General features: G+C 41.9%; 1 protein-coding gene across 1 annotated transcript; it reads right to left on the reverse strand.

The window, feature by feature from the left end:
• Positions 1-6,311: 6,311 nt before the first annotated feature.
• Positions 6,312-17,496, reverse strand: LOC131239737 (probable sodium/metabolite cotransporter BASS3, chloroplastic). The gene is made up of 5 exons (XM_058237584.1): positions 16,824-17,496; positions 13,881-13,976; positions 12,979-13,285; positions 12,636-12,883; positions 6,312-6,870 (listed from the first exon to the last, which is right to left on the reverse strand). Exons 1-5 carry the CDS (start codon positions 17,183-17,185, stop codon positions 6,630-6,632), a joined length of 1,254 nt encoding a protein of 417 aa, XP_058093567.1. The 5' UTR covers positions 17,186-17,496; the 3' UTR covers positions 6,312-6,629.
• Between the last annotated feature and the right edge of the window lie 2,969 nt (positions 17,497-20,465).

The raw sequence follows: 20,465 nt of genomic DNA on the forward strand, positions 1-20,465 counted from the left end.
CATTCACCTGAGGATGGTGCGAAGACGAATATACATTTCTGATTTCGAGGTTCTCTCACATCTCTTGGTACTTCTTATTGTCGAACTGTTTTCCGTAGTCAAAGATAATGGTCCAAGGCACGCCAAATCGACAAATGATGTTTTTCCAAACTAAGTCAGTGATTTTTTGCTCGGTTATCTTGACCAATGATTCAGCTTCTGCCCACCTGGTGAAGTAGTCTACGACAACAATGACGAACTTTGTTTGACCCTTTCCCGTAGGAAAAGGTCCGATGATATCGATCCCCCATGGAGCAAAAGGCCACAGGTCGGCCATCGAGGTGAGCTCTTCGGGCAGTTGTCGAGGGACGGTCGAGAACCTTTGGCATTTGTCACAAGTTTGGATGAGTTTCCGCGTATCATGTTGGATGGTCGGCCAGTAATATCCTTTTCGTATTACCTTATAAGCCAAGGACTGTCCTTTAGAGTGATTTTCATATATGCCTTCGTGTATCTCCCTTAGGACATAGCTGGCCTCGTCTGGTCGCAAGCACCTTAGCAAATGCACGTAGTATCCTTTCCTGTATAGTATCCTGTTGAGTAAGATATAACGAGCGGCTCGGATCTTGAGTCGTCAGGCTTCGGCCTGGTCTTTCAGTAGCTCGTCTACTTCGAGGTAACGAATGATAGGATCAACCCAAGAGGGTTCTGAGTCAATTGGGAGTACGGTCGCAGTCTTGGTCTCATCGATGTTTGGCTTGGTGACATATTCGATCGAGACAGACCTAGAGATCTCATCTTCATCGGCTGTGGCGAGCTTAGCCAATAAGTTGGCTTTGGCATTCTCTGCTCGTGGGATCTGGATAACGATACAGTGTTGAAAACTGCCAATAAGTTCATTTACTTTCTGGAGGTAAGCTTTCAACTACTCTTTCCTGGTCTGGTAGACATTGGCTATTTGATTGACGACCAACTGTGACTCACTGTATACGTCGATGTGAGTGACCCCCAAGCTGGTTGCTAAACGGAGTTCGAGTAGTAGCACTTCATATTCTGTCATGTTGTTGCAAGCCTGAAATATGAATCTTAAGGCATACTATATGTATGTATGATCGGGAGTTTCCAGGATGACCCCGACCTCACTTGCCTTGGAGTTGGATGAACCGTCGACATATAGTCGCCAATGGGGTCAGGCGGGAGTTGAAGCGGGAATGGACTGTTCCAAATTCTGAGCGTGAGCTGAGGGTTTCGGTGGGATATTGTGATTAGGGTCGGCCACGAGTGGCTCGGTCTACTGCGTGACTTTAACAATAAAGTCGGCCACCGCCTGGCCTTTGATTGCGACTCAGGGCTTGTACTGAATGTCAAATTCACTTAGCTCGATCGCCCATTTGGTGAGACGTCCGGATGCTTATGGTTTCTGGAATATCTGCCGTAATGGTTGGTCAGTCATAACGATAATCAAATGAGCTTGGAAATATGACCGCAAGTGTCGGGAAGAGATAACCAGTGCGAGGGCCACTTTTTCCAAGGTTGGATATCTTGTTTCTACCGGGACAAGTGCTTTACTGACATAGTAAACTGGAAACTGGAAGAGATAACCATTGCTTCTGTCGGACCGGCTTGTAGGTCAGATTGATGTTGAGGCGATGAGTGATGATCAAAGGATTGATCCCGGTCATGTCTTCGTGTGACCATGCGAACACGTCGGCATATCGGTGCAGCAAGGCCACCAACTTCTCTTCAGCGGCAGAGTCAGAGACGAGCCAACTTGAACGGTTTTGGAGTGGTCAGACTCATCCAGAGGGACCTAGACAAGGTCTTCCACCAGTTGGCCTCGTTCGGGAGTTTCGTCACACGGGTCTAGGGACTCGATTGTTGCTACTTCGGATGGACCTTTTAGGGTGGTGGCGTAGCAACACCGGTCGTCGTGCTGATCTCCCTTGACGATTCTAACTCCTAACTCAGTCAGGAACTTCATGGAAAGGTGGTACGTCGAAATTACAGCTCGGAGGAGACAAAGCTAAGGATGACCGAGAATACCATTGTAGACTGAAGATTGGTCGACTATTATGAAGTCGACCATAACTATTGCTTAGTTCGACGCATCTCCAGCAGTGAGTAAGAGCTAAATGATTCCCTCAGGCAGGACTTGTTCTTGGGGCTTATTGAGAGGGGTGTAGTTGGTGAATTTGTTGTCGAGTCATTTATTCGACCTTCGCTTGTCTCAAGGCCGATCCTCCTTACGTTTTTTGCCGGCGTCGACTGATTCAGCATCCTTCTTTGTCGATCCTTTGGCCGAGGAATTTCTATTATGAGCCGCTTCTCATACGATTCTAGTTTCCTCGGCATTGGAATACGTCTACGATTGGGCCATGAACTCAGCCAAAGTGGACGGAGGATTTTTATCTAGGGAAGAGAGAAACATCTTGTCTCTTACTCCTTGCATAATGGAATATAGGGCCATTTCGTCTGAATGTTTTCGGACCTATAATGATTCGCGGTTGAAACAGTAAATGTAATCTTTGAGGAGCTCTCTGTCCTTCTGGATCACATTGTTGAGATGGGCCAAGGCTTTGAGCCTTTTCTTGCCCCCTATGAAGTTCACGATGAAGGCCTTGCTAAGCATGTCGAATGAGCTAATGGACCTCGGTTTCAATTGCTTGAACTAGAGTCGGGCAGCATCGGTTAAGGTAAGCAAGAAGGCGCGGCACATTTCCTCGTTCAAGGCGTCATGTAACTCCATATGAGTCTGGAAAGATTTTATATGTTCAGTACGGTCAGCTTTCCCGTTGTATGATACAATTTGGGGCAAGAGAAACCGATCAGGGAGTTGAGCGCGCATTATGTCAGCCACGAATGGCGATCCCTTCTCTTCCAATCCAGATGCATTGCTCGTCCGATTTTGCTTCATGTCCGTAATTTCTTTCTTTATTGGTAGGAACGCGGCCTTCCAGGGTGCTTCGCTATCCGATGTTCCCTCAGCCAAGGATCGGTTGCGTCTCCTCCGGTCTATCTCATGCCGAAGGTCAAAAGCGAGTAGCGGAGCCGTTTCCGAAAAGTGAGTCAGAACGGGCTTGGGAGGCCTTTGATGCTGGTTCGGCTAGGGGGCGGCCCGGGGGATAGACGATTGAGGATTGGTGAACTGTCGGACGTTGCTCGACTGCTCTTCCCCCAGATTGGGCTGCTACATTTACGGAAGCTACATCCGTTTCAGCATCTGCTTCATGTAGTTCATGTCGGCCCGCATTTCTCCGACCTCTCTTTCTAATGAATTACGTCATCTGCACCCTCCGATGTCCCATTGCCCATGCCTGGACGGGCCAGAGGTGGCTTGACGAGCCGGGGAGCCTTGATAGCTCTCTTGTCGTTCTGGCCGATCCACGGTTTGAGGGCCTCGTCCTGCCGGCGGCAATGTTGCAATTGGAACTGCCTCTGGAGGGGTTTGGACTTTCTTTTTTACTCTTGCTATGACAACTCGTAGAGCTTTGATAGTGTGGAACATGACTTGTAATGTCGTTTCCCACAGACGGCGTCAATCTATTGATGCAGCTTTTGGCTCACCCCTCCGCCTGCACTTGAGTATCTAGTGCCTGCACAAGAAGAGGACAAAGGAGACCCTAGCTAGTTTAGGGGACCCTCCAATGCCTAAGTCAAGCCTGGAATCTGGGTCTAATCATAAAGATTTGGGGGTGAGAAGTGGATGTATATGCGTGTACCTTTCACCGTGAGTAGGTCATCTATTTATAGAGGCAACGTAATCCCGTGGAGTATAGAACTTTCCCTAAAGGGAATTGATCATTATCCCAAACGATCCCGAGATCTTCGATCTCCTGGATTTCCGGAATCGGATGTTAGCTTCCAAGGATCTCGGAAGAAGATCTTAATATCGTGCCAACTCCTTGGCTCGGCTCTAAGCGTCTAGATGGGAATGACTGACGGAGCTCAGCTGATCGTCGACCGATTTCGGAGTATCGGTATGTTTGGATGGCTTACGCTCGTCGACTCGTTTTTCACCAAACTTTGGTTGACTGTGGATGGTTGTCCTTCAATCAGCTATTAGCTGAGATATGCTCGATCCGTAATCAACCTATCGCTTACTAACGGCCGACCCATGGCCGACCTAACGAATAGGTCGGACTGAGGTTAAGCCAAGGTCTGGTAGGCCTGTGCTTGATTAATAGTCTACCCATGAATTGGGCCAGTATGAAGCGGCCTTGGAAGGAGTGTGTGGCGGCCTCGGACAGGCTCGGCGCCTGGTGAGTTCGGGCTATGTCAGCAGAATTGGTCCATACATAAGCCAACCTATTGACTTGTCATATTTTGCCTCCAACGGAAGTGTAGCCCACATCACAAGAGAAATGGCCTGCCAGGGCACTTACATCTGGGACCCACATTATGTAGGGGTATTTACATGTGGGACCCACGTTATGTATGCCTCAGAACGTATGCCCGTATCATGACTTACACGTGTGTGGGCATAGCAAGAATAACCATACAATTTTGCCCTCCGAATAGACATCATTGGATGGCTAGGATTTTTATTTTTTTTAATCATTGTGATTTTAGATTTATGCGCCATCCACAATGCGCTCAGTAGCTGAAACAGTCTCAATCGCTATGCGTGAGTTGCACATGTGAGGGACGCGAATTACCGTCAACAGCAGTTATAGGTACGTTTGTAACCAAAGGATCTGTGGGACCGACATTGATAACCGTGTGACATTCACTCCGTCAATCAGTATAGCCGACCCACGTGAGTTGATGAGCTCAAAAATGTGGGTGAGCCGCACCACTGGAAAACGGTGGGGATGGAAATGCCCCCCAATTGAAACCTGTCTGGGCCCACCATTATGATTATATGCCATACAAACAACGCTTCAATGAAAGCGTCCAATCCCGACCGTTTCTTGTTGTGTGGCCTGTTTGAATTCTTCCAAGTCTGATATTTGAATTCACATCATAGCGTAAGCTGACGCAACGGATGGATGGAGTGGATATAACAAAGAAGTCACGGTAGCCCCACAGAGCTTTTGGTTACACGGACTCCCTGTGAATGGGCTTACAGAAATTAGGCATCGACATGTGAGAAAGATGAAGAACGGTCGTTTTCAAAAATGGCGTTGGAGAATCACATCGTGAGTGCCACCTGTAATGATGATTAGTCAACATTATTTTTGTCAAAATGGCAATGAATTCTCAATGGAGTGTGGCCCACCAAACAACTTGTGCTCTAGAAATTTGTTGAGCACGAGAACCCCGCACGCATATTCATGTAAAATCTGACGTTTCAATCAAAGTAGGCCACTTTCTTTCTCTCTTTGTTTTTTGGACATCTATACTTCAGCTGCAGCGTTACCCAACTCAGGTGGGCCATAGGATGCAAAACAAATGGACGACTAAAAATGAACTGTTTTTAACAGTAGGCACACCTAGGCAAAATGGTCTGATTTTTTTTAGGCCTAAGGTCAAAGAAGAAAACTTTGATACTCTGGCAGAGTGACTGATCATGTGTCACATGCTCCATGCTGGAAAACATGCCTACGCATGTATAGGCATGGATGTGCGGTGACCATAGGCTATTTTCATGTCCTAGCCGTCTCCCAAGCGGCCTACTTTAATTCGCTATTGTCATGACCCAGCCATGTCTCTCACGTCTACGTCGAGCATTTCAGCTTTTTAGCATGGGAAAACCAATTCAATCGGACCAGTACAGTTAAATTCCAAAAATGGAGGACATCAAATTCTCTAGCCTGAGAGATTCATCAGTGATGTAGAGAGCGGATAGGAAGAGGAAGACCTGACAGCTTGGGTTGTTTGAAACCATCTGGGTCAAATGGTTAGGCTGATGAATGCAAATCAATTAGACGCCGACCAGGAATAGTTGGTGGTTCTGGTGAGCCGGAACAACAACCCAGGTTTTAAAACATTGATCTCACGTTGAAACCATATCCGTGAAGAGTTGAAACGGACCGTGACCATCGATTAAGATCGTGAGGCCCAGCTGACTTTTCAACTACAATAAAAGTAAACCATTCAATGATGCATTGGTTAAGTTCCTGGATTCAATTCCCTCCAGACACCGTCGACTCGCAAGTCAGACCCAGAACCAACATTCACAACAAGTCAACTCAGTACGTTTGAGAACTATCGTTTAAATGGGTATCTAAGACTCTTGAGAGGTGAAATTCTATGAAATGAACTCCTCAGATCATGTGCTTGTGAGTGCCCATATGCATTCTATGAAATGAACTCCTCAGATCATGTGCTTGTGAGTGCCCACATGCAAATTGACTGTTACAAACTGAATCGCAAGAGAAACCACAGCAATCGAACCTCAGAAGCATGCAAACCCCTTTATTTTCATTCCAAGATAGCTGCCATATACAAAAATACAATGAGGCGAGCCCTGTTTACTCGACAAAACTATAGCCTGAGAGCAGAAGCACAAACATGCATTGAACTTCCACTGATGAGCTGCGTGCGGAACCTATGACTGCCGTAGTACACACACGGTTAGAACTCTATTTATCTATACTCAGTTACTCATGAACAACAGTACCTGTATAAGATTTCCGATCCGCCTGTTTGCTTTGAAGCCAGGGGAAAGAGTGCCACAGCACTCATGTGCACATGCAACACTGATTTCCTCAGGCATTGAGGTGAGTGTTGCTGATTTGAGGAAAAAGCTGCTTCGGTATGTCTCTGATCCGGTAACCATTGCCCCAAAATGAAGCAAGAAATAGGCCCATGATGGCCATGGCAACGACAGAGCATGCTGGGGGAACTGCTTGGCTTCTGCCTAGGAACTGCGAAGCAAGAAGACCAGCAAGAGTGGAGCTCTGCATTCCTGTACATAATGATATTGTTCTGCATACGCTCTCCTCTTGTCTGGGAGGCCACAAAAATTCATCAGCTTGGGTTTTTAACTAAGTGCTTGAAAAGAACCTGAAAAGAACCCAAAAAAAAAAAAAAAAAAAAAAAAAAAAACAGAGAGAGAGAGAGAGAGGTACTGTGCAAGTCACCAAACAAAATCTTGCAAATGATTTCTAGTTAAGGAGAAAATGGATGCAAAAGGTGACAAATTCAAGTCCTATATGGAAATGATTTCCTATGCATTTTTTATTTATGCAAAATCTAAATATATGTATAGATGAGATCTTTTTCTTTCTTTCTTCTCTATGGCTACATGGAGAGGAAATTCATGAAGGTTGGCATGTTGTTCATTTTCTGCACGGTCCATGGGAAGTTGCAGTTTTGTATTTTAGTATTTCCAAAACAGCTAAAAGAGATGGGTAAATTAATCATCAGCCTTAATTTCCAACTTGTATCATGAATAGAGTAATAGAACAATCACAAACCTGAATGGGGTGTTAGAATGCAAAGATCCACTTGCCTCTAGAGACATAGTTGTCCTGCTTCCATATCACTGCATACACACAGCATACGCCGACAAGAATGGAACAGTTTATTCAGTACATCCAGTAATCCTTGGACCAGAGTCCTCTACACAGTGGACACAATACCCAAGCTCCATGGGCCAGCTATGTTGTGTGTGTGACATTGCTTCATACATTAGGTGCGCCCCTGGATGTTAAGCCTGTGGCCAAAAATTGGCCAATCCGCAACCCAGGTGGGGCCCCACCACAGACAAGGAACAGTTGGGGTCGCCAACCAAAGGTTACCTAGATCACTTGCACTCTAGTTCCCAGCCAAAGGTTATCTAGATCACTTCCAATCTAGTATGCAGGAATGAATACATGGTACGCTACTTCCTTCACTACATGTTATACTATGGATAGGGTCATGTGTCCCTCTAGTAAATACAATCAAGTCTATGCAATACTGTTTATATGCGAATTCACGTTGTGATTTATATCTGAAATGATGAGTGTTATTATTAAAGACCACGGTAATCATTTCCTCCAATACAAAATACACTAGGGGATAGGATCATGTGAGCTAGATAGCACATACACTTCAAATCATGCAATATAGTTTTATATATAAACTTATATTATGATTTTGAATGAAATTGTGAGCATTATTATTGAAGATGTGCATGCATAGTATCATATTATATGCATGCTACTAGCCTACTACATAAGCTAAAAGGGTAAATCCCTAAATTCTAAATATCTATACATGTAACATTGAGCAGCCAGAGGCAATTATTTCCCACAAGTAGTTTTTGCAGAGCTTTGAACTTCAGATATCCAAAGAACATGGGAAGAGATTCGAGAGAAAAGGTAAGGGCATTTATGTAACTTCGAGATCTATGCATGCTTGGCAACCAAGCAATGTAGATTTTACTTGCTCAACCCCATCAACAGGGTAAATTTTACCCACTCCACTATGTATAAGAGCATTTCTGCATTTTTAAAATTTTGAAGCTAATCACCTGCATGCAGTTTTCCAGAACATTTCCAAATAAATCCTCTACAATAGGCCGGGACTTCACTTTTTGCATCTAGGTCATCTACCAATGATCCAAAAGTTTATCCAACAGGTCTCACCTTAGATGGGGTATGTAAAAACAAAAAACAAAAAAAGGGAAAACAAAACAAAAACAAAAACAAAAACAAAACAAAACAAAACACAAGAAAGCCTCTCTTATATTGGGATATTGTATCCCCTTGATATTTGACTCTATTCCTTTGAATTTAGCTGGTCTACATAACCTTCATGAAATTGTGGGTTTGAAATACCTTAACTTTGAACATTGAAAAGGACCAAGATCCAACAGCCAATGCCAAGACATATCCCATCTGGTGTCACTCTCCTAGATTAAAAAATAACTCCCCTTTTACAACAACACATCCACCCCTCTATCCACGTCTTGTACATTGCTTCCTCACTACATGGAGAGAGAGAGAGAGAGAGAGAGAGAGAGAGAGAGCATCGAAATTTTATAATGGAAGAAATGCTCACCACTCATGAGGCTAAACATGTAAAATCTGAACCATCGGTTGCTAAACAGGAGTGACCTATAAATTACCTAAACAACCTTACCTCTATTTGAAATCCTTTTTCGATGTGATCTTAAAAATCCAAGGTTGTGACCGAAAACTAATCGGGCTAGGAAATTCCCCCCTAGCTACGTATATATAGTAGAGACGTCAACTATAGAACTCATATCGTGGACATACATCTATAAATGTTCTTACCAAATACGTGTCCTTGCTAGGGTTGATTTTGAAGGCTTCCTTGTCGCATGGCAAAGGGGCATGAGTGGCAGGAGCGCTAGGGGTTTAGAGATTGGCCTTCTTGGCCAGGATTTGGGCTTTGTAGGGAAGTGGAACGATAGGTGCTTTCGTAATAGAAATATGAGGACTATTGATGTTTTCGGGAGGGCTATATCTGATGTAATGGATTGGGCTTCAAGTATCAAGGGCCTTAAGGATTGTGCTTTGCACCCTCTTATTGGATGATTTTGTAAATAGCAAGGCCTTTGCCTCTTCTTAATAAAATATTATCACCATTCAAAAAAAATGTCCTTGCCAATTTTTGTCCTATAGCATCCATACGTACGCGAATCAAAGGGGACTAAAACACCAAGTGTACGCAGTGGGTAAAGCGCGTGAGATCTATGAGGGCCACGACGTTATGCATGTGACATCCACTCCGTCCATGAAGTCTCATTCTCATTTTTCACCATGTAGCACAAAAATAGCCCAATACAAAACTCAAGTTGGCCAAACCATGGGGAACAATGTAAAATCACACATAAAACCTCTAAGTTCATGTAATGTAGCCCTTGACTTTAGGATCATGCTCATTTTTGGGGTGTTAGTTCGTCTAACCGTGGCCCTTGATTTTTGGATGATGCTGATTTTTGGGGAGTCAGTTCATCCTGGTCAGACGCAACTTATGAGGGGGTTGGATGGGACATACACACTATGGTCTATGGTGGGTTCCACAAACCAACTTATGGTTCATGCATTGTTACCTAAATCACTAACCTAAGTAAGTTTTCCATTATGAAAACTGCATTCCAAATAATGGTTCATTCGTGGATCATGGTTCTATACCCTTAGTGTTGGTTTAGTTATAATGTAAATATACAGAGACAAGAAAAGTTTGACACTCCAACATGCTACAAAGGAAGGGTAGCCTGCCGGCTCACATTGGACACCCATGTATTTGCAAGGGTATTGATCAAGCCTAAATATTGCATATTTATCCTCTCAATTGCACTGGTCTCGGATGCATTTATGTTTTCTACATCGCATACATGCTTAAATGGATTATTTCAAGCTCAAAAGGAGATCAAGCTCAAAGGCGATGAAGAATTGGAGATTTAGAAGACACTATTAAAGATTTCAAGTGATAAATATTCAAGAAAACCAAGCACTAAAGGATGGAGAAAAGACTGAAAAATCACACAGTTCAATAACATAAATAATAGACTGTTCAGTCCCACCTAGGGTTATTTCAGTCCCACCAAAAGTGCCCAAGACAGTCCAGCAAGAAATAGTGATTTTCAAACTTAATTCGGCTCGAAGCTTAGGCGCAACCGAATTGATGTTTGGTGCCACCAAAGGAGGATTCGGTGTGACCTAAAGGAGATAGAGACTTCAGACATTTTGATAAAATTCGGCTGTAACCGAAAGAATATTCATCTAGACTCGGTGCGACTTCGGTGCGATCGAAGGTTGTCGTCAGTGCGACCAAAGCGTAACAAAAGTGCGAAAATTTGAAGTCGATCTAAAGTCGATGTTGATTTTTCCTATTTAAAGGAGTGTTTTAGGTTGTTCTAGATACGAATTAGGGCTTGGGAGAAAGACTAAGAGGTGGCAGAGCTTCCACATAGCCATTCTTCTTCTTCAATCCTTCGTTTCCAGTTTGTTTTTTAGGTTTTTCTTTTGTTTTTGTTCTAGGATGTTAGCCATGGTTGGCTAATCTCTTAGCTAAGGCTAAGGGATTGACCTTTTGATGATATTTGATAGTTAATTCGTTTTCAATGAAAGTTTTAGGTTATTTACGTTGAATTGTGATTGAATTCCTAAATTGGGGAAGGAATCAATCTGTAAAATTGATTGATCTATTGTCGCCTCCCGTTACATTCGATGCTTTCGATTCCCTGTGATGTGATTACCTAAATCTTCATGAGATATCAACTCTATCGTGATTCTAATCTATGTTCGATGTTTATAATTGATATTATTGCATTATCTACTGATTATAACGGATTGGAATCCAATTCTAGTTGAGTTATCAACTCGAGAAGATGAATTAAGTTCAAAATCTATTGATTGGGGATTCTTGGATCCTTAGTTATTTTTATTGATTGTTTTAAACATTTCTACTTCACTGAATTAAAAACTAGACAACCGTTTACTTTTAGATTAGTTCTGGTTGTATTTCCCATTCCATGAGGATTCAACATCGGTCTCATCGAGTTATTACTGCATCGCAGCGCTACACTTGGCGCTGCCAACCCTTGGGTTCGATCAGGTATGCCCTAAATAAAAGAAACGCAGTCCTATACTTGAACTAATAGGACTATGGGGGTTTCGTCAACCACCTTCAGTAATCCGTGAACTACAAAAACTGGACGTCTAAATGAAATAACTAATTAGAACGCGCTGAAGATATCAAAAGGAGCTACATGTTTTGACTAAAACAAAATCTGAGAAGAAAATGAATGAGAAGCAATAATCAGACCTAAAAAGTACATTAGCCAACAGGTACAGCATCTGAGGAAAAAGCTAGATGTGGAATTCACTGAGGAAAAAAAATATATCAGGACTCACATTCTCTTGGGCCAAAAAGACATTAAACTAGACATGGGTGTGTTTTTTAATGCCAAATAGACACAAGTAGAGAACCCTTTTTTCACTCCTATCATAATCGCTCACTAATGCAACAAAACAGATATGGAATTGGCAAGTTCTTTCCACAAATACTACAGGCAACTGTATCTAACCAAAACCAAGTGACATGGAGAAAATCTCAAGAAAAAGCCACAAACATGACATCGATAAATAGAATTGCAAAGAGAAAAACACCTACTGTTTACGTAATCACCACACCTACTGTTTACCTAATCACCGTAATTGCTGGTGAACTGATTTAGAAATACAATTATCTAGTTTAGGGTATTTCTCTCTTACTTATGATTGGAATGCAGAAAACTGCGTATTATGTTGAATGATCCGACCCAAACTAGGTAATAGTGGTCCTAATTCTTCTTCTTCATCATCATCTAAGCCTTATCCCAAGTTCCCAACTAATTGGGCCCAGGTACATGAATCCTTTTACATCATTCCACTCTTTCAAGGGCCATAACTTCAGAACGCCCTAGCATGAGTTTGGAATGTCATATTGTTCAGATTCATGATGGAACTATGGCATAATTTTATTTTATTTTTATTTTATTTTTTTAAAGTTATAGTATAAGTTTGACACCAGCTGCCAGCTTGATGCAACCCTCTCCTTTATCTGGGCTTGGGACCGGCAATAGAGCACAAAACTCCCACAGGCACAATATAATAGACTATTACATAGGTTGGTTACAATCAAGCGCTACCTAATTGCCTACTACATAGGTTGATTACAATCAAATGCTTAACAGTGGTCCTAATTACGGTCATAAATTAGAGCACGAAAGAGTTAAACAACACAGAACAAGATCCAACATGGAGAAAAATTACCTCAAAAATGGGATTTTCGATAACCAGTATCCCATAGTAAATGCCACAAAATGGAATGCGAGTACTGGTACAAGCAATCGGACACCATCAGCAGACAAGATCTGATTCCGATTTATCGCAAGAGGGCTTCCTATGGATAAGGAAGTACAGACCATGGCAACAAATGGCATGATCGGTTGAATAACATTCACAATCGGTTTGGCATAAGTATTGAGTGTGAGGCCTAGAGTAATCGGAACAAGCACCACCTGCAAGATCAATGAACAATGGTTCATTAAACCATCCAAGAAACCATTCTTGATTACTCATGATAGATGATCCTCCATAGACACGTCATGTTTACCTGCAAGATTGACTTGGACATGGCAACCGCATCGACTGGCACTACAGATCCGATCAGAAGACCAGTAAGAAGAGGGGTAATCAGCGCAGACAATACGGTCGTCGTACTGGTCAGTAGAATACTCAAAGCCACGTCTCCTTTGCTCAAGAAACTGGCATAACTTGACAGCTGGGCACCCGCAACACAACAAGTGAGGATGAAACCAGCATAGAACATGGGAGGTGCCCCGAATGCTCTTGCAATCAAGAGGCCCAGCAGCGGTTTAAGCACATACTGCGCCATAAACCCAATAGATAGTGATAAAGGTCTGCAGCAGATAAGCTGTAAAAATCTTGGAATAGATTCGAAATAAAAAATGAAATGAAATAAACAGCAGTTCGACTAATATGAAAAAGCAAATTCGAAATAATCAAAATTTGAATACCATATGTGATCAATTGGGGCGGTGCCCAGAGATGCATCCATATGCTAAGATACGCACTTGCCTTTTTTTCCTGTTTTATCTTACATGGATACAGGCAGAGGTATGCCATATGATGCATGTATCCATATCTCATTCGCAGTGAAAAGATGGACTGCTGAATCAGAAGGACCAACATCGAACATATTGTATGCGATACAATGGCTAAGTGCCCATGCATGCAAAGACACCAAAGTATAGCTTTGGCATTCTCATAAAATATACAAGTGGGACCCATGGTTCACTGATCTAGATTATTGGTCTTTGGAACCCACCTTGTATGGATCATGCCCAAAAACTATATGCACTGATACAGCATGAGTATCCTAAGTCCATAGCAGTGTTGCATCCGTGCTGATGATGAATTTAAGTTCCTGGGCATCCTGTATCTTTTCTGTTTTGGGATTTGTAATAGTGCACGAAACAAGGAATGGAGAAGCACCTTTGAAATGCAAGAGCAAAATCATCGACGGACAGCCGAATTCCAATGGATAACATAATCCCACCAAGAGCAGGAGCATAATAGTCTTTTGATACCCTAGAGCAGAAGGCAAGGGCTCAATTTGAAAAGATTATTCCAATCTTTCATGACAAGAAAATTAATAATAAAATAACATATTTTGTTTCAAAGGGCCATCCAAGATTCATGGAATATTTAAAATGAGAGGGCATTTCATTGCATTACAACGTACAGTCTGCTCCAAATCTGATGAAGGTGGACCACTAGATCAGAGGGGCACCCCCATGCATTGCATCTTGGCTGATTGAAAGGTGGGTCATAACTGGATCAGGCGATCTCCATTTCCAATGGTATTGCAGCATTTATCGAAGGAACAAAGACCATTTTGATCCAAAAATGACCCATCTTCCCATCAGGGAGACTTTCAGGCAAGGTGCACGCCGAGGCCCCTCTGATCCTCAGTCGATCTTGATTGAAGGCTGGCCACCATGCAGTGCGCATGACAATGCAATAAGAGGGAATGTGGGGCCCACCTCTGGTTAAGTCGTTAAGATCGACCCTTGAATAAAATGGTGTACACATGATTTGCATCTAGCACAGAGATCTCCTTGGTCAAAAGGTGGGCCACCACTAGATCAGGATGATCTACACTTCTGATGGTGTCGTCACATTTATTTGGGAAAATGAAGTTCAACTGATCCAAGAGTGACCCACATCCCAATAAGGGTGATCTTCAATCAAGGTGCAATGTAATGCACATGGCAGTAGCCCCTCTGTTCCAACGGTTGATCATGATCAGAGATTGGCCCCACAACTGCGTGCATAGTTATGTAATGAGAGATTCTTTCTTGGATCATTCCACTTCATGTCAATGATTTTTCCCTTCTTTTTGGTTTTTCTTTCCTCTTTGTGACAGAGTGAGTACAGAGATAGAAAGCCACTGAAAATTCCCAAAAAAAAAAAAAAATCCATTTTGAAAAAACAGAAATATTGAATAATTCTGCAATTTCCAGAGAACAAATACAAACGTGCATTTGGATGCACTAACGAATTGAACTGCGAAAATTAGTCCAAGTACATGGAAATAACTAAAAATCTCAATTTCCTTCCTTATGTATGGCTCGAAATCGCAATTTCATTACTTTCAAGCTCAATTCAAAAAGAATGCATCCTTCTACTACTCATCTCCTCTTAGGGCCTGTTTGGATGCCTGTAACTTTTCTAAAATGTAACAAAGTTACAGTTGGTGTTTGGGGAGGAAAGTCACAGGTAACTTTCTCTCAACCTGTGACTTTCTTACAGGAGAAAGAGGCGAAAATGATACAAGCACTTGAGTCGTTTTTCAAGTTACCTATATCTTTGATACAGGTAACGGTTGGAAATTTTGAAATGAAATTTTTTGGAAAGAATCGCAGCTTCCCTCTCCAATGTCTCCATCTCCCTCTCTCAGCCTCCGTTTCCCTCTCTCAATCTCCTTCTTCCTCTCCCAGTCTCCTTCTCCCTCTCCGATCCAGCTTCAGCAGGGTTAGAAAACCCCTTTCTTTCTTTCCTTTTTTTTTTTTCGGTTTTCCTTTCCATTCTTTCTTTCTTTTATTTTTTCCGTCACGCAGTTTGGCTAGAGGCATGGGTAATGTCCAATGGTCTGTGGGGTCCACCATCTTGTATTTTTTTTATCCATGCCGTTCATTCATTATTTTGGATCGTTTTAGGACTTGATTCCAAAATTGATGCATATCTAAATCTCAGGTGGACTACACCACACAAAATAGTAATGATTGAAAATCCACCATTAAAAAACTCCTTGGGCCACTGTAATGTTTGTTTCACTCCTTGGGGCTGATGACTAAAAATGATTTAGAATAATGGATAGATGGTGTGGATAAAACAAATACATCATAGTGGGGCCCAAATCTGTTTTACATCATAGTGGGACCACACCACATGAAACAGTGGTGACATAATGTATAGAATTTATATCAATGCCATTCCATTGTTCATTTTGTATAAGTGGGGCTTGTTGGTCAGTGCAGCTTGTCCCCAAGTAGGTCCCAAATCTGTTTTAACATATGGTTTTTTAAACACTCCCAATTTCTATTTGCATTGAGATTCCTGCACGTCCTCAAGTGTTTTGAAATTAAGTGCCCACTGCATTGTTAACATATCCAGTATCAAACAGTCCCAAGTTCCATTTGCATCTGGATTCTTGCCTATTGTCAAATGGTGAGAAATTAAGGGTACATCGAAGTGTTAAGATATCTGGTTTTAAACTGTCCCTTGATATTGGTCCATTTTAATAATGTCCCACTTTGAGATTTTAACTGCTAATGCAGAATTTGGTAGAAGCAGCTTCCTATGCTTGTGATTTCTCTTTAACCTATCCTTGCCAACAAGAGTCACTCCTGTGGGAAATTTTTGCCTGGATATCTTACTTCAAGTTTTTTTTCCTACATTACAAGCATTTCGAAAACGTGAGCCCACTTTTATGGCCCACCTGTTGATTTGTTTAGCCTAAGAATCAATCAAACTATTCATTTACATGGGCTTAGTAAAATGGAATAATTTTATCCAATCTTTTTTACGTGTTAATCTGATTTTTCAACGATTCCATATTTCAAGATCTACTTAGCGTGAATATGCAACTTATTGCCTAAAATAAAGTTACAAGTTATCCAAACACAAAAGTATAAGTTACCTCTGAGTAAGTTACAACTTACATCCAAGCAGGATTACCTTTTAACTTTCTTTCACCTGTAAGAAAGTTACATGTAACCTTCTTCCAGCTTAAAAAATAACAGGCATCCAAACAGGCCCATAAAAAAACCAAACTTTCACAATTCCAATTCCCTCGCGCATCCAAACGCACCCATAAAAAAAAATCGAAACCCTCTTCAAGAAGTGGAGCAAAGTAAAGAGAAAGAGAATTACCAAGCGAAACTGACGGGATTGACTAGAGCGACAACTGCAGTGGCAGCAACAACATACGGCAGCATTGCAGACAGGAGCTGAGAATTAGATTCGCTCTTCGCTTCATCGGAGAAGTAGCTAGGATTGGCCCCGAAAGAGAGGAACGAGACATTGCTTCGTCGCCTCTGAAACCCGACTCTGTCAATTATTGAGAAAGAAGAAAACGAAGAAGAGCAGAAGATTGCTTGGGTTGGAGAGGTTTTAACGACGGAAGATGGTGTTTTTTGAGTAGACTTGGGAGGAGGGAAGACGGACGATGAAAGCCGTGAGGAATTGCTGAAGGAGATTGCGCGTGGAAAACAGCCACAAGGAAGAGTGGCCATTGCAGGAAAGAAAAACGAAAGAAAGAGAGACGTTTGGATTTTGAATTTGTAGCGAGATTTTCTTGAAATTTTTTTTTTTTTTTTTTTTGGATTTTATTTTCAGCGTTTGTTGGGAGGGAAAGAAGGAGAAGTTTATGCGAAGTGAAGATGAAAGATGCTTCGCCATGGCTATTGCTTCAATGGAGATTTATAGATTTTTCTTTCAGTTCGTTTTTTTTCCTCCGTCGCGACTAAGGATCAATTGTCTGTCAGAGACCTTACTCCTTCCAGAGTCCCCTCGACGCGTACTGCGTTTTCTTCTTTTACCTCCGCCCGCGCAGAGATATCCGTGGCATTGAATGCAGCGCTGGGAGTTAATTGATACTCCGGCTGCGTAGAACGCTTGATACGCGGGCACTTAGAATGGTGCACGTGGCATAAATTAATTCAAATTAATCGGAATAAGTTGTAGAACATCCTAACCTTTGATTCCTGGGCTGCATTTTTTTAAAAATAAAACTATTGGATACTTTTCATTTCTAACTGTCCAATAATTATATATCAATCTGGTGGTCAAATAAACAAATTAAAAAAGTAATTTTTTAATTCAAACAAATATAAACCGGTAACCATATTTTGAACGGCTTAGATTGAATTGATTGTATTTGATGCATGCAAATTCTTAGTAATTTATAACTGCCAGTGTATCATGAATGACAATCTACCAAAGCACCGAAGTATTTCTCAAGCCCGTATTGTTTCAGGAGAAATTTGCGACTGTACGACCCATTTATGGCCCATTTACGAGACCAAGCCCACCTTATTTTGCCATGCAAAAATAAGCCCCAGCTGTACGGATGACTTGCCAAAGGTCGAAAATGGCCCTGCTTTTTCCTTCAAGCGGATCGAAGACGAGCGCTGACACTCCTCGAACTTCGAGTTGTACGAACGGTTCAAAAGATATCGAAGTTACATGGGCCCAACGGTTACGTATTTTTTATATCCACAGCGTTCATCCCTATTTCGAGATCATTTGGGAGCATTATCGAAAAAAAAAAAAATCATATCCAAAGATCAACTGGACCACACCACTGAGAGCAACGGGAAAATTGACTTTCACCCTTAAAAATTTTGTAGGGCCCACCATAACATTTATTTTCCATCCAATCTATTCATGAGGCCACAAAGACCTGGATGAAGAGGAAAAACAAATTTCATAATAATCCAAAACTTCTGTAACCCCTAAAAGGGTTTCAATGGTAGACGTTCAATCCTCCACAGCCTTTTACAGTGTGGTCCACTTGATAGCTAGATCTGTCTTATTTTTCGTCTCAAGCCTTAATACGAGTTCTTCGAATATATGGACGGTTTGGATATAACACATATCTCATAATAGGACCCACAAAAAGTGGTGGGGATTACAACAGTAAAAAATAAAATAATAATAAATAAATAGGCTAGGAACTAATGGCTACGGTGTTTTCTATAGCTACGGATAATAACCGTAGCCACAGCCATAGCCCCCACCGTTTTGATATGTCCTTTTATATGTATTGAAGGTTTTTCGATATGTCTTTTTGATCTGTAACAGAGGTATTTCGATTAATCGAAAAAGGCCCAGAACTGTCCAGCAAGTTTGCCTCAAAAATTCTGCAATTTTCGATACATATCGAAGAGTATTCGATATGTATCGAAGGTAATATGACCAATAACTACGGATTATAACAGTAGCCATAACTGTAGTCTGTGCCAGTTTATGAAATTTTTTTAATTTTTATTTTTTATATATATTTTTTTACATGGATAAATTTATTCTACCTACAATTTTCTCTAATACATATTTATATAAATATGTATATATAAGCATATAAAAAAAACTTTCCTCTTTTTTTCATTTATTTCTTTATTCATTTAATAAGAATATCTTCTAAACCAAAATTAGTTACTTGACGTACCCTATATGATTTTGGGGTAAGAGAAGCTACTTAGCCAACCAACCTGGTTATTTTTCAAGATTCCATCAGATCTATAGTCGAAAATCCATTTCATTCACTTCGCGATCAATTTCAATCAGTTTGCGGTCAATTTCATTCATTTCATTTACTTCACGGTCATTTCCATTCATATCACGGTCATTCCCGCCTACCCCATGATGATTCGCGGTCATTTCGGCGCATTTCACGGTCATGCCCCTTCACTTCACAGTCATTTCCGCGCATTTCACAGTCCAATTGCTTCACTTCACGGTCATTTCCATGCATATCACGGTCATTCCCGCCTATTTCGTGTTGATTCACGGTCCTTTCGACGCATTTTACAGTCATGCCCCTTCACTTAACGGTCATTTCCACACATTTCGAGGTACAATCACCTCACTTCACGGTCATTTCCATGCATATCACGATCATTCCCGCCTATTCCGTGTTGATTCACGGTCATTTCGGCACATTTCACGATCATACCCCTTCACTTCACGGTCATTTTCATGCATTTCGTGGTACAATCGCCTCACTTCATGGTCATTTCCATGCATATCACGGTCATTCCCGACTATTCCGTGTTGATTCACGGTCATTTCGGCGCATTTCACGGTCATGCCCCTTCACTTCACGGTCATTTCCGCACATTTCACGGTCTAATCGCTTCACTTCACGGTCATTTCCATGCATATCCGATCATTCCCGCCTATTCCATGTTGATTCATGGTCATTTCGGCGCATTTCACGGTCATGCCCCTTCACTTCACGGTCATTTCCGTGCATTTCGCGGTACAATCACCTCACTTCACTGTCATTTCCATGCATATATGGTCATTCCTGCCTATTCCATGTTGATTCACGGTCATTTCGGTGCATTTCACGGTCATGCCCCTTCACTTCACGGTCATTTCCGTGCATTTCACGATCCAATCGCTTCACTTCACGGTCATTTCCATGCATATCACGGTCATTCCCGCCTATTCCGTGTTGATTCACGGTCATTTCGGCGAATTTTACGGTCCATTCGCTTCACTTCACGGTCATTTCCGCGCATTTTACGGTCCATTCGCTTCACTTCACAATCATTTCCATGCATACCACAGTCATTCCCGCCTATTCCGTGTTGATTCACAGTCCTTTCGGCGCATTTCACGGTCATGCCCCTTCACTTCACAGTCATTCCACGCATTTCATTGTAAAATCGCCTCATTTCATGGTCATTTCCATGCATATCACGGTCATTCCCGCCTATTCCGTGTTGATTCACGGTCCTTTCGGTGCATTTCACGGTCATGCCCCTTCACTTCACGATCATTTTCGCG

The sequence above is a fragment of the Magnolia sinica genome, chromosome 3, assembly GCF_029962835.1.
Source record: "Magnolia sinica isolate HGM2019 chromosome 3, MsV1, whole genome shotgun sequence".
Taxonomy (NCBI): Eukaryota; Viridiplantae; Streptophyta; class Magnoliopsida; order Magnoliales; family Magnoliaceae; genus Magnolia; species Magnolia sinica.

Coding starts and splice junctions, on each gene's coding strand:
- LOC131239737 (XM_058237584.1), bottom strand. CDS start 17,185: ATGGCCACTCTTCCTTGTGGCTGTTTTCCACGCGCAATCTCCTTCAGC. Junction 13,977..16,823: donor AATCCCGTCAGTTTCGCTTG/GTAATTCTCTTT, acceptor CTTCTGCTCTAG/GGTATCAAAAGACTATTATG. Junction 6,871..12,635: donor TCGAAAATCCCATTTTTGAG/GTAATTTTTCTC, acceptor GTGGCCTCCCAG/ACAAGAGGAGAGCGTATGCA.